Here is a 14,666-nt window from a genome sequence, read left to right as displayed (position 1 = left end):
CTACTCACGTCACTAACTATGCACTAAAAATTCACTACATCACTTGAGGTTTATATGTAGTTCTCCAGATATAAGGCCTAGAAGAATTTTTTTTATTTTGATCCGAAAATATCATATATAACTAGATTTGTTTTATAAGAAAAAAAAAAGGAGTACAGATAAAATGCAAAATCAAATTTTTAGGTTACATTAATCATTTCTCAGCTAAAACAAGTATAGTTTTATTACGAAAATGTACAAACGTTTGTCCAGCTCTATTTGGGGGAGGAGTCCAAACTTGGTGCGCTCTTCGTGGGGGTCCGCCCTTGCTTTGAAATAGATTTCAACATACAGGCTTCTTCTACCCCTTTCTGCTGCGTATTTTTTTTTATTTTATTCGACTGTCCTAAGATTTTAACCCAGGAATAATATAGAACAAACAGATAATAATAATAATAATAATAATAATAATAATAATAATAATGCAAAGGTGCATATTTCTATAGAATAATTCATTTAGTTTTGTTATAGGCTGTCCAGTCTCAGCAATTCTTTATTAATGCATCATTTTTTTAATGTTGGTTTGGGATCCACCAGGATCGTACGAGCAGCCAAAGGGTGCCCATCAAGGGGGGGCAGGGGACGCTCGCCCCCTCCCTTAGAGGAAATTGTACTTCAGAATATCGAAAATCCAATAGAATTTTTACATTAGTTACAGCAAAATTTGAAACTATTTTTTAAACGTCGCTTATACTTACCCCTCCTTGGAAACCACAACATTGGCGCCCTTGCGAGCAGCTCATTTCAAATTTTGCTTCGTGGGTGCAGGACCTTCAATTTAAGAAAATTTTCACGTTTTTCATTGGTATACTGTTATCCTATTCATTAAAATATTCAGAGTGGGCCAGAAGTTTTAGGGCAATTGAATAAAATAAAAAAAAAATACGCATCAAACAGGAATCAAATGTCCTGACACATGTTATAGATGAGAGGGAAAATGTCAGGGACGAGGGCAGAGGTCAGCATGAAGAATGTAAGGAAAGTTATAGTTACATTGCGGATAATTTTTGACTCACCCTCGTATTTTACTGCCACTACACAGTGACAGAACACATAATCGTGATCCATTCAAAAACTAATTCATCAGTTGCCTGTGTTTGCAAGTTGATTTACAATTTTTCATGGATTCTGCTAAAATATCAAACTTAACTCTCTCCTGATGGATATTATGACTAGGTTGGACGTTGGCATTGTGGACTTGAAGTATTGTTGTATACATTACATGACAGAAAAACTGCAACTGAAATTGTTTTCAATAAAGAAGAAAAGGCAACGTGTACTATAAAATTTTCAATAATATATAAATAAAAGCCTTAATAATTTTTGTCACTCAAAAAACTGGAGGGCGTAGGTCCCCCGGGCTCAGGCTTGATCCACCACTGTTTTCTCGTCTCTATCTGAAAGCACTAAGCTTAGTTTTAAAATTAAGGTTATTTTTCAGTAAGTACAGGGTTGCTCGAAACAGTATATACCTGCAGACAACACATACAAGTTACGAGTCTTTTGATGGAGGTAAATCGCATGAATTATGGTTGGGTGCACTTTGTGCGGACAAAATAATTCTTTCTTTCATTTCTGTGCATAGTATGACTTCCCTAAACTTACCTGACACCTGACATGCTAAGTCCCAAAAAGCAGCATCTGCTTGTGAATTTTTTCAATGGCTAAACAGCGCCCGTCCCGTGAACTTGGGTGCGGCCTAGATTAAATCATATTATTCATGTATTATTTGGTCTAGGAATTAATTCGTGCGGTTGGTACGCACACATTGAAGCTGTAGTACAAACACAAAATACATAAATACCTTAAGAAAAATATTGTCCATCGCTAGCCACCACTTTCGCCCATCTGTCAGGCAATGTACGGATTCCGTGGCGAAAGAAGTCCTCATCCTTGGAAGCGATCCAGTCAGAGACCCATGTTTCGATATCTTCTGAAGAAGTAAACCGCTGTCCAATCAAATCGTTGTTCATGCAATCGAACAAGTAGTAGTCCGAAGGAGCAACGTCTGGTGAATACGGCGGGTGGGGTAAAACTTCCCATCCGACATTTTCTAAATAGGTTTTGACCGGTTTTGCGACATGTGGGCGAGCGTTATCATGTTGAACAATAAGTTTATCATGTCTGTTCTCCCATTCTGGTCGTGTTCTGGCCAGAGCTTGCTTCAAACGCATTAATTGTCGTCGATAACGTTCTCCATTCATAGTTTCACCCGGTTGCAGCAGCTCATAGTACACCACACCTTTCATATCCCACCATATGCACAGCATAACCTTTGCACAGTGAATATCTTGTTTTGGTTGTGATGGACCTGGTTCACCTGGTTTCACCCAGGCCTTTTTTCGTTTAGGGTTCTCGTAATGGATCCACTTCTCATCACCCGTAATAATTCGATGCAGAAACCCCTTTCTGCTCTGTCGTTGAAGCAGCAATTCGCAAATGGTTTTTCGTCTTTCAACGTCTCTGTCTTTCAATTCATGTGGAACCCAATGTGACATCTTTTGAATCATTCCCATGGCTTTCAAACGTTTGGAGACTGTTGTTTGATCAACGCCTAATGCTGCTGCAAGTTGTTCCTGCGTTTGACACGAATCCTGCTCGAGCAATGCTGTCAATTCTTCGTCTTGAAATTTTTTTGGCTGTCCAGCTCGCTCTTGGTCTGCCAAGCCGAAATCACCACTTCTAAACCGTGCAAACCACTTCTGACACGTTCGCTCAGCTAGAGCATGGTCACCATACACTTCCACCAAAATACGATGACTTTCAGTCGCACTTTTCTGCATGTTAAAGTAATGCAGCAGGACACCCCGCAAAAACACTTTATCAGGCACAAATTGCGCCATGTTCACTTAACTACAAACTGGTGTTGTTGACGCTTTAATCCACTGTCCTATACTACGAACGATACAGTGTTGCCAACAAGTTGATACAAAAAGTCGCTAAATAGGAGATGAAATGACTCCAATTTTGGGTGAAAAGTCGCTAAAAAATTTTTCGTGGAGTTTTGCCTCTTTTTATTACACAAACGCACACACACACACACACAAACGCACACACACACACACACACACGCACACACACACACACACACACACACACACACACACATATATATATATATATATATATATATATATATATATATATATATATATATATATATATATATATATATATATATATGTGTGTGTGTGTGTGTGTGTGTGTATAAAATACGTGATCAATTCAAGCCATAATACTACATACGCTAAAAGAACGTATATGAAAGACTCATATACAGGGCCAGATTTAGGGGGTGCAAAGATACACATGCACCCCCCCCCCTTCGTTGTAAATGTACACTAACTAAAGTGAGAAGGTATAAGAAGAAAATAGCAACACTTCCCAAAAAATCTGCTGTCATGTTTCCATTTGGGCTTAAAACAAAGGGAAGTTTTGCAAAATCGGTAGTTTAAGTCAGTTTTCTAAAAGTCGAAAGAAAAGCATTTACCGAGAACAGACACTTAACCCGTGGCTAATCATAAGCGTTCGCCACGCGTTTTTATTACTCATGCGTACGTTTGGAATACGCTGACCATGTATTTAAATGTGGGTGGCTATTCAAAAACGCGAAAGCAATAAAAACGCGAAGAAAACGTCAGCTCGAGCGTATTTGATGAGTTTCGGAACAATAGACCGCCTGCTGTTTAAAAGATGTCTAAAGGTAGGAAAAAAAGGAAAGACATGTTGCTAGGCAAGGGGATTTTAGCAAGAAACAGCTGCTTGGAAGATGCTTTGTGCAGAGTATTGGAACTCTGCTATTATAGACCTAGACCTGGCAAAAAAAGACCTGGAAACCCTGACTGGTTCGCAGCTTTGGAGGAAGTAAAATTACCGAATAGCCACTTTGGTCACGTTCGCTACGGCGGGAGGGGGGGGGTAACGCTTCGAAAACGCATTCTCAAATAGCCTAACCCTTAGCATTTCCAGGGCATTTCCTCACTGACGCTACAGATGCCTAAAGGCATTTTTAAAAATCCAACTGAATTCAAATGTACTGGTAGTTATTGGTGCATTCCCCTTCAGAAAATCATAGATCCGACCCTGCTCATATATATCATATATAACTAACAATAATTTCACTTATATATATATATATATATATATATATATATATATATATATATATATATATATATATATATATATATATATATATATATATATACAGTGAAACCTGTCAACTTGGCCACCTGCTTATCTTGGCCTGGTTAGTCCTGAACCTGCATTTTCCCATAAGACATTCCTTACTTACTACTCTATAAGTTGGCCACCTGTCTATCTTGGAAGTTGGCCACACTGAAGCAATGTTTACCCTATGATGATAATGATAAATTTACCTGCGTATCTTGGCCACGAAAAATAAATTTTTGTTATTTTTCTTAACTCTTTCGAATTCCCATATGAGAGGCAGATGTTCTGTATTATGACTGGACATAAAGAAGCATAGATTCGCAAGATTTGTTCTTGGAGGTCAATGGCCAGAAAACTACCCTCATAAAAGGGTGGTGAAGGAAGGTGTGAATAAGAAAAAGCACGTACAGGAATTCAGGAAATGGTTGTACGTATTTGTTTATCTTGTCTGTTTTGGTAAAACCATTAGCTATATCGCCTCCTTTCATCAGTGGGAAGCTAGGTAGCGGAGGTTTTGAGACATGAATTCCCTCAAGATTTTCTCAAAACATCTTTTGCTCCGAGGGAAACACTTCTAGTTCATTAACAGGAGGTAGTTAACTACAATATTAGAATGTGCATATCTGACAAAAGGAATAAAGCAAATATGTCTAGAATGAACCACCATTCAGTAACAGCTGAAAAGAAGTCATATAAATTGCATATGAATTTCTCAATTTATAACTTAGCTTTTCTTGTTTTCAATCTGAATAACTCAGTGTGCTATAATATCAATTTCAATAAACTGCGTACATACACTTCTATTTCATGGTTGTTTGTGCTATTGTGTTTTCAATCCGAATAATCCAATGTACCAAACTAGTTTTCAGGAAGAGAAAAGTATGCATATATATTAAACATACTATCAAGAGCGCCGATCCTGGGGTGGACCGAGGGGGCCCGGTCCCCCAAAGCTCATGTGGCCCCATTTTATTTATGAGTATACAATATTTGGTATAATTTGAGTGCAATTTGTCTTAAAATCTTCATATATACACCTTTTGCATCTTAACGCTCCCCCCCCCCAAATTTACAGAGAAATCGGTTCTCTTGCATACTATAGTAATATTTTCTAGTACTGTATATTTTTATGATTACTCTATATACATTATTTATAAGTAGCTGTCGTGCCACTGCTTATTAAAATTTTACAATCGAGTAATACTGGAAATCCTATTCTAAAAATACACAAATCACACTTATTTTCTGTAAGTTGGCCACCTGTCTAAGTTGGCCACTTTTCGATGGAACCGATGGTGGCCAACATAGACAGGTTTCACTGTATATATATATATATATATATATATATATATATATATATATATATATATATATATATATATATATATATATATATATATAATTTTATGATCAATTTGCTTTAACGAAAACAAAAATAAGTTTAGAAAAACGAACAAAATTCAAGGTCAAGGAAAAATCTTACTTCACTTCTGCTCACGCTTCTACAGACTATCTGTTTGCGATTGTTAATGAAATATTTGTGCTTCTAAACAGAAGCTCTGCAAACTAATGGACATTAAAAGCTGGAGTTGGTCCCCGTTAGAAGGTAAGAGATAACAGCAATCAAAGCGGGAATATAGAGATAAATGTTAAGTACTTTTCCAGTTTGTGAACATCTGCACTGATTCAAATAAGCAAAAGGAAAATAAACATATATCTGAACTGATTCGAGTTAATAGTACTTATTTTATGATAAGTTGTTCGCAGTACAAAAGTCGCTAGATTTGTAAATAAGTCGCCAAATCGTCATTCCAAAATCACCAAAAAAGTCGCTAATCGGAAAAATTATTTTTTGTCGCTATCCTGGAATGCGAATCCCCTAGATTTAGCGACTTTTCCCCCAAATTGGCAACACTGGAACGATACGCGATGACAGGGGTTTGCAACACATGTGTGGATACACGGAACTGTGGGACGCTCCGTTCGTTGCGCCATCTCTTGTCCACCCGCACGAATTAATTCCTAGACCAAATAGTTATACTTTTTGATACGTTCATAATTTGCTAATTTCTTTCAATAATTTTCTTTTGAACCCTCCTACGTAAAATCTCAATGATGCATATTGAGTCATAAACCCCATTATTTATAAATTCTAGTTTATGTAATGTAATCGTGATTTCTTTGTACTGTGACCTCTATTGGGATGTACACTCATGTCCAAAATGATTGTCACATATCTATAACTGTCTTCTTGTAAGAATATAATTGGTAATGATTTTGCAAGGTACTTTTAATACTGGTATTATGTGTATAATCGGGAAATATATATTTGTGGTAAATTTCATAGGAAAAGAATTATAAATACAAAAAATAGAATGAGTAACACAAAATGTTGCTAAATGGACAAGAAAGATTTATTTTCGTTTTATTGTTCTTATTTACTGCTCTTTTGACATCAAATTTTCCACATGCATGTCTTTGCCGATTATACACGTACTAACATTATAAGAAATACCGGGCGAATTCGTTATCAAATGATATTCCTACAACAATATACTTATAGACATGCGACAATAATTTTGGATATGAGTGTACATTTTGTCTTACTTTAAGACACTAACTATCTAAAATTGTGAATCGAAAAGTATTTAAAGTTATGAATTACGTTAGAAATGTTTCAGAATTGTAACGATCTTTATTCAGTGTTGGGATATACGATTACCTGCTTCCAAATGTAATACGAATTTTTCGTATACTTTCAGATCCTTTACATCAAATCTTCAACTCAGGCCGCCAGTAAACATGACACCAATAAAATCCTTTTTAACAGTTCTTCTACTGTTGCACGGATGCCTAGGAGATGATATTCGAGATTCAACAGGCTGTCCAAGGAAATTCGAAGGCCGTTGTAGTTGTAAAAAGACGTTGTTCGAACGAAGCACACGATATGTAGTTAACTGCACAAACACCGGATTCACAACAAGCACAGTGCTCGAAGAACTCCCAGCTGAAACGGAAGTTTTAATATTTACAGGTAACAATATTCCTCAGTTGCCGTGGAATGTGTTTGGAACTTTCAAAGATTATGAAAAGTTGAAGATAGTAGACATGTCCAATAATGGCATTGAAGAAATTAAAGGAAAGAGTTATCACCGAGTGTCCAATGTAGAGAGGTTGATTCTGAATCACAATGACATCCTAATAACGGGAGAAAGGCATCATCCCAGGATCTTCAGCAATTTCGTTAACCTTAGGGAATTACACTTAACCAATGCTTTTGCTGAAAGAGTGGACTCTGACGTATACCTAATAGATCTTCATGATATTTTTAGTAACAGTAACCTCACAAAACTATTAAAGCTCCATCTAGAGCAAAATGAAATAGGATTCTTTTCAGATCCTCAGATATTTTGCGATCTACCAAGTCTGATGGATCTCCATTTAGGAGACAATCGGTTGTCCACAATCACTGCGAACCTATCGTGCTTACACCACCTGAGATTTGTAGATTTGGAGAAGAATAGGATATCTGTGTTACCAGAGAGAACCCTCCGAATGTTGGATGAGTTCCCAAAAAGAAACCAAAATCTACTCATTGACTTGAGTGGAAATCCGTTCTCATGTGACTGCCATATTCGCGATTTCTACTCATGGTTGCAGTCTACCAAAGTGGAAGTTCGTAACAAGGAGTCCTTGACGTGCCACAACGGAGTACCAGCTTCAAATTTTGGAGAAAAAGTTATAAATTTAAAACAGATACAGTGTGCTACAGTTCGTTCCGATGAACACCACCATGCGACATTTGCTATTTTAATGATTCTTATTGGAGTCATCTGTGGCTTGCTTCTTATTGTGGCTTTCATGAATCGAAAGTGGATTATCCATAGAGTGAATCCTATCTTAGAGACTGTTTCTAGAAAGGTTCAATATACGACAATTGGTAAAGAAGAACAAGAGATGGATGTGTGATATGTAAAATATTGTTACAATTAGAACTCATCATTTGTGGCAAAAGCTACACTACATCTTCGGAATATAGACATCATGACTGTTTCTGTATAAATTGAATGCAAGAGAATGCTGAGTTTGTAGTATTTACGTTGAACTGAGTCAGTTGATACCATTCTTTAACATTCTGACTAGCTATACGGTTTTTTTTAGTTTAAAAAAAACTACTTTTGTGACAAGCGAGTGAATGTTATATCTAATTTTTAATGTTAGTTAAAATTTACAAATGTTTAAATTTGTAGGCGTTAACCTCTGTTCGAAAAACTAGCCTTTATAGCTACGAAGAAGCTCGTATGACTGAGTGAGGGACAAAACCAAAAGAAGTTTCGGGCACAGCTAGGAAAAAAAATGTACTTTTTAAGTGTACAGTTAATGCCAAGCTAATTTACATAACACATATACCGGTAATAAAAGTTGTGTAATGGAATAAAAGTATACTGTTTCTTGTTCGGCTGGATTATAATTTTTAACAATGGGCAAATTCTTGTGTTGTAACGCACTACTTATAATCTAGTGAAAACAGTAAATTGTTAGATAATTCTACCAGGTTCTATGAACTACAAAGTCGAGTAGTTGTAATATATTAGATTCAGTTACCACATTTAGTGTTCTTAATATAAAGTATCTCAAAGTCAGTACGGTTTAATAATCACGTTGAGAGATTTTTTTTTTTTTTACAAAGTTGTATTATGGGTAAATCAACATCATTCATAGTATGTAGTTATTTCCTAATTTGTCGAAATCTTGTGAAATGGTATGAGTACTTACATTGTGTAGCAATATAATGTTACGTTTCTAGTATGTGCACATATGAAAGTATGGACGAAAATAATCTATATGTATTAGCTGGTTTCTGTGAGGAGTAAAGATGAACAGCAACAATGTGCCTATTAATATTTTAATAATATTCGAAACTGTTCCGTCCTGCCACTAATTGTCGTGGTTTGTAAATATCTTTGTTCTACCGTAGTAATAAAGGGTCTCATGCAGAGTCGTTCTGACGTGTGATTAGTGCCATACTAAAGAGTTCGACTAAAATATGTTTCCTGCAGTAGTCAGGCCTTTAGTATGACGCGAATCATACGCCAGAACGTCTCTGCATAAGGCCCAAAAATGTGAATATTGTGTGCAGAAAATGGACATGAAAATTTCATCCTTCATTGCATTTGAGAAAATATTCTAGTGCCAACCGAAAAAGTTTGTTGTATAAGACCTCCAACTCTGAAAATTGCAAATTAAGTGAGCTATAGATAAGTATTATTAACTCAACTAAGGTTGTGGACATTATTATTAAATGGTATCGAAACAGTGTATCTTTCATTGTTTGTTTGAAATTTGTTTCATTGTTTGAGCAAAATTTGTTCATATTTTGTATTGTTTCCCGTACTTCGTTCACTTTTTAGGGAAAAATTTGGAAGTAACAAGCATATTGAATTACTTGTGGAATCAATTACGTCACATTTGCTACAAAGGTTAATGTATGTAAAAATATAGGATATCAGGGAAAAAAAGGTAGACAAATCCCTTTCATACATTTTTACACTCACACATGAAACATTAAGGAGTACTTTTCTAAATCAGCTGGTGATTCGAAAGCAGAGCAAGCGAAGTAACAAAGTTCCTAGCCCGTGAAAGCCTTCACTGCTAAATTTAGTATAGTGATTAGCGTATGTCGTTCCGGGTTCGATTCCCAATGGAAGAGCACAAGCATTTAATTTCTTAAGCATTCACTTCCATTAATTATCTGTCTCCTTTAATGTAAAGGAAACATCGAGGGACGTTAAACTAAAAAAAAAATAAATAAATAAATAATAACTTTATTCTTTCCTCACGCCTACAACTAACTTACGGCTCCACTGTTGGAAATCATTGCCATTGTAAACTTCTTGCTTGCGAAAATGTATGGTATGTTTTAGTGTGTATTGTGTGCAGTGTTTGCATTATAGATACTTACATTCAAGTTTATCTTACTTTATGTTACCTGTATATTACCATTGTAAAGCATTAGAATGGTGCTCAAAAGTCTTTATCATTCTCATACTAGCTTGGACATAACACGATAGATAAAAACATTTCAATATGACTGCCATTATTATGGATAGGTGTGTGGACTTACCAACCATTTACTATCAAAATATCTGTAATAGAGCTCCGCCATTATCGGTGCACAAACCTAGAGTACATATATTTATTGAAAATCTCTGCGTACTGATAACTTTACATTATACACCTGTGCGTGCACACGACCACTCTATTGGATCTTCGCTTCCAATCCATGATTATGGAAACTCCATATGTAATTTGGTAAGCTTGATCAGGAGGTAAACCGCTCGTGTTGAAAAGTTAGAAATTCCATATCCTTACTCAATGCCAATGACATGACAGTGTCCTGCATCATATGTTAGATGTGATGTCGATAAAGATCAGTCCGCTGATCCGTTTGTTCAAGAACCAGTATAGATTATTGTCAGACTCTTAACACATTTTGACGAGTTACTTAACTTTGCTGTTAAAATTTAGCCTCATTTGACAATATAAGTGTTGCGTTCTGTGTCCAGTTACAAAAATGGACAGCGTTAGTCAGTGGAATCTGGAGAAGTAAAATCAAATAATATCAAAATAGAAAGACATGTATAACATAATGTATTTTGAAGATATTTTTCTTAACCCGCGTTTACACTTCGCGCCTCCTATATATAGAATAACAATAACGATGCATAAGTTAAAAACCAAAGCTATGCATATACTGTTTTTTTGTAAAATCAACTTCAGTGACTTAAAAACTATTCTAAAGAGATTTTCCTTCTTACTTCAGTTAGAGATATCTATATAGTCCTACATAAACTCACTAGTCTTTACTTTGTGAGATAATATATTTGGGTACTTAAAATCTGGAAATTTATCCTGAAAAGCGTTCGTTAAAGTTTCTTATGTATGGAGTCTTTTAGTCTGTACCGTAATTTCACCCTAAAATCATAACATTAGCGCGTCACTCATGATACTACGCACCCCGTCTGGTCACAATAAAAGTTTCCTCGTGCAAGTTACCTAGTGAAAATGCATAGTTTTCCGGTAGTTTGTGTGTAATTTTATCTAGAAAACGCTAAATTTGCAGGCATAATGGCTGTGCCCTTTCAAAATAAACCTACACTGAAGAATGCAGTATTGCTTAGTAAATATCATCAACGAATAAAGCTTTATGATTTTTGAGTTTCATTATTATGTAATTTAATGCAATGCTCGTGACCATGTAGGACAATTTGGTGTGTGATATTCTTACGAGTTTCACTAAAATAATTTTGCAGTCAGGTTATAAATCTGTACGCAGTTGGTGGACAGGCGCCAAAAACAAAAAGTCTAGAAGACATTTGAAGATAATGAATGAATGAATTGTAATTTTTTTTACAATTATATCTGTTGATACCTTTCAACTTTACAAGTGCCGATGGCATATTGGCGCCTACAACAAAAGAAGACTACAGAAAACTTAGGACACAATTTCTACGAAGAAATGTTCATTATAAGTTCAACATCTATTCTTAAGCTGAACGGTATAAAGATTATATTAGCCTCGTATTCTACGTCTTAATAACTTACATATGATAATGCTGGTAATCAATATTTTTCATATGTACAGGTCAACATGACTTTCTAATCTCCAATATGCTTCCTGTTTCACCTTAACAAGGAAAGTATTTAATCAGGTCTTACTCGCTATTCCATTATACATATAAATTGTAATGTTAATCTTTTTAAATATATTAAATCGGAGAAAATTGTATTATAACTTTAGGCTTGTTAAGACATGATCATACTTTGCCATAGTATGTTGTATCTAAGTTTTCTTGTATGAATATTTGCAGTGACAATTTGGTTCAATAGATCCTATACAGATTAAATATTGAAAAGTAATATTCATTACTCTCTTGACATTTTTTCATTCGACTGTTTATTCAGATAGGTAATTCAATTTCCACAATAGTAAGCCTCTTTAAATGAATTTCGATCTGTATTAAAACGCTAAGATTACTTTTCATGAAGAGCCTATACTAGTAATGGATAAATTCTATGTCAATGAGGATAAACTTGGTGAGAATGAATTTTTTAATCCAAAAATGATACTGAAGATATATCAAAGTTGTTTTCTTTGAAGCAATGTTATATGGAAAATGACTTAAATCAAATGTTGTACACTTTACTACAACTTGTTCAGTCTTTAGCTTGGTGGAATGTTTGATACAAAACTAAATGGAAAATGATCGTGTATATAAAATGTCTTAAAGCACAATTTATAAACAAAAACAACAGATTGCGAATTGTTGTAGTTTTAAAACTTCCTTGAACTTTATGTGAAGCATCAACTTTAACATATTTTAATGTTTTGTAATGATATTGTGAAATAATAATTTGTAAAAGAAAATTTTAAAATATCAATTTTTGATAAATTATTAACTCTTCTATTTTGTACTTCTTTATGAACAATAAAGAATTAAGACAAACGTGTTGTACTTATTTTATTAAATTTGTTTATGATTTGGTGTAATTTCGTATGCTAGATGCATACCAAATAAAAACAATGTGTGTTATTGTCTGTGTTTACGTTGTGATATAAATGTTCTTTTGTTGGTGTATAAATTCCAATGTTAATACGTTGATGAGCACCACATATTGAACTTATTCTTCTGTTTTCCGCTTCAGTGTCCTGAATGTGCAATGAATCACCTTATAGCAATATGTGCGTGCCATAATACCATAGTTATATTTGCAGTGCTAGATAATAGTACTTTTTTAAAGCGTTGCTCTTTCTATTTATTTATATTAAAGTTATCAGTGCATGTGCATGGAAATTTGTAAACGAACGTTACCGATATGCATATACGAGATCTAAGTAAAAAGAATAGTGGGAATTATAATAGAAATTGTACGACTTAAAAAAAAAAAAAACGTTCTCACAGTATAAACACATGGATTTAATACGTGGAACCTGTTGTACAATCCGTATAGTTGATCGTTAAGCAAAAATAAACGCTACATTATCCTTGCTGGAATTTTCCGTTCGCATTTGACATCTTAACTAATAGTTTGCTTTTGGTACTAAAGTAAACTAATTGTAGGGCTATGTTCTACACTTTGCGTTGCAACTCAAATAATTGTCAGAATTCCTTTTGTTTCAAACATTTCTTTCACTGTTTTATTATTAGTGTCCATTCCAACTCTCCACAATTTTTTACACTCCACTAATTTTGTCAAGGTGTACTACCAAAACAAGTTTGATGAAAATGAAACAAAATTTCTAGTTTCATATCCGACATCTATGGTCTTTAGGCTAAAGAACACGGCTAATTAATAGGAGTAAACAATTTTGAAATAATTTATACACGCGAGAAAACGGGAGAACCTCGAGAAAACACTCACGGACAGGATGTTGTCTACCAAAACTCGCCTGGAAGGTGATCGAACCATGGACCTCTTCACCACTAATTTGTGAGCCATTGTAGTTCTCCACCTTAGCATGGTAAATATCGGATGCGTTTCTTTGTTCCCGAACGGTGTAATATCCTTGTGCTGGATTTTCTTGTTTTACAACAATGAAATAAAGATCAAAGAGTATGCTAGGTCTTTTGCTCGACTAAAAGGAATAAAATGATTTAAATAAAAGTTAAATCTGATCAAAGCGAACATTATTATTAATAATCTGTTCATTAAGATCATATGTTTCATGAAAACAAATAGTACATTGTCGAAACTATAACACAAATTAATAATATATAGTGTGGCGCATGAAATATCTATATATTAAGATGCTAGGTTTATACATTTATGGTCAAGAACAGTTTGTTTGTGGGCATTCCATTCGACAGTGAGTTCTGGGAAACCATAGACTTTCGAAAGATGCCGTTTTCATTGATCGATTGCAAATTTTGTGTAGATTGTTCAGTTCTAATTGAGTATTTTTTAAAAACAACGTGGCTGTTGTTTCTTTATTATCGTACCTTTTTAGGGATACACTGGAAGTGTCAAAATATTTTTAAAAAGTATCATATCCTACAAGTTATACATTCCAACACCACACATTTGTATACGCGATTAGTATATCTCTCCGGCTGAATCATAATGAAAACCGAAAGGTAATCATTTCTCCAGTCTAAGATGAATCCTTATTTTTTCGAGTGTTTTACCCAATGAACACCATATGTCACTGGCATAATTAACTGTGTGTGTAATGTATTTTTTCTTATTACATACTACATACAAGAAGAAAGAAAACACTGGTCATACATGAATTAGAAACTCCAACCGGAAGTATAGGCTGAAATCTTGCAACGGTACGAGATACTTTTTAAAAATCGAAAAATCTCTCTTTTATGATACCTCTTGCCGATTTTTATCAAGACGTCTTTCACTTGTGTCTATAAAGGAACATGTACAGATATTGTGAGGAATGA

At 34.8% G+C, this 14,666-nt stretch overlaps 1 protein-coding gene across 1 annotated transcript in view; it reads left to right on the top strand.

The window, feature by feature from the left end:
- The window catches only part of LOC145665055 (trophoblast glycoprotein-like), an 84,012-nt gene extending 71,293 nt beyond the window's left edge, over positions 1 to 12,719 (top strand). Inside the window, exon 2 of the mRNA XM_081732312.1 lies at positions 6,975 to 12,719. Within this exon, the coding sequence (XP_081588438.1) occupies positions 7,015 to 8,181 (1,167 nt within the window). The 5' untranslated portion in view covers positions 6,975 to 7,014 and the 3' untranslated portion in view covers positions 8,182 to 12,719. The remainder of the gene's footprint in view (positions 1 to 6,974) is intronic.
- Positions 12,720 to 14,666: the final 1,947 nt, after the last annotated feature.

Source organism: Thermobia domestica, chromosome 1 (assembly GCF_964235325.1).
Source record: "Thermobia domestica chromosome 1, izTheDome1.hap1.1, whole genome shotgun sequence".
NCBI lineage: Eukaryota > Metazoa > Arthropoda > Insecta > Zygentoma > Lepismatidae > Thermobia > Thermobia domestica.
Note: the sequence above shows the minus strand (reverse complement) of the source record. Positions and strands in the feature narration are given on the sequence as shown.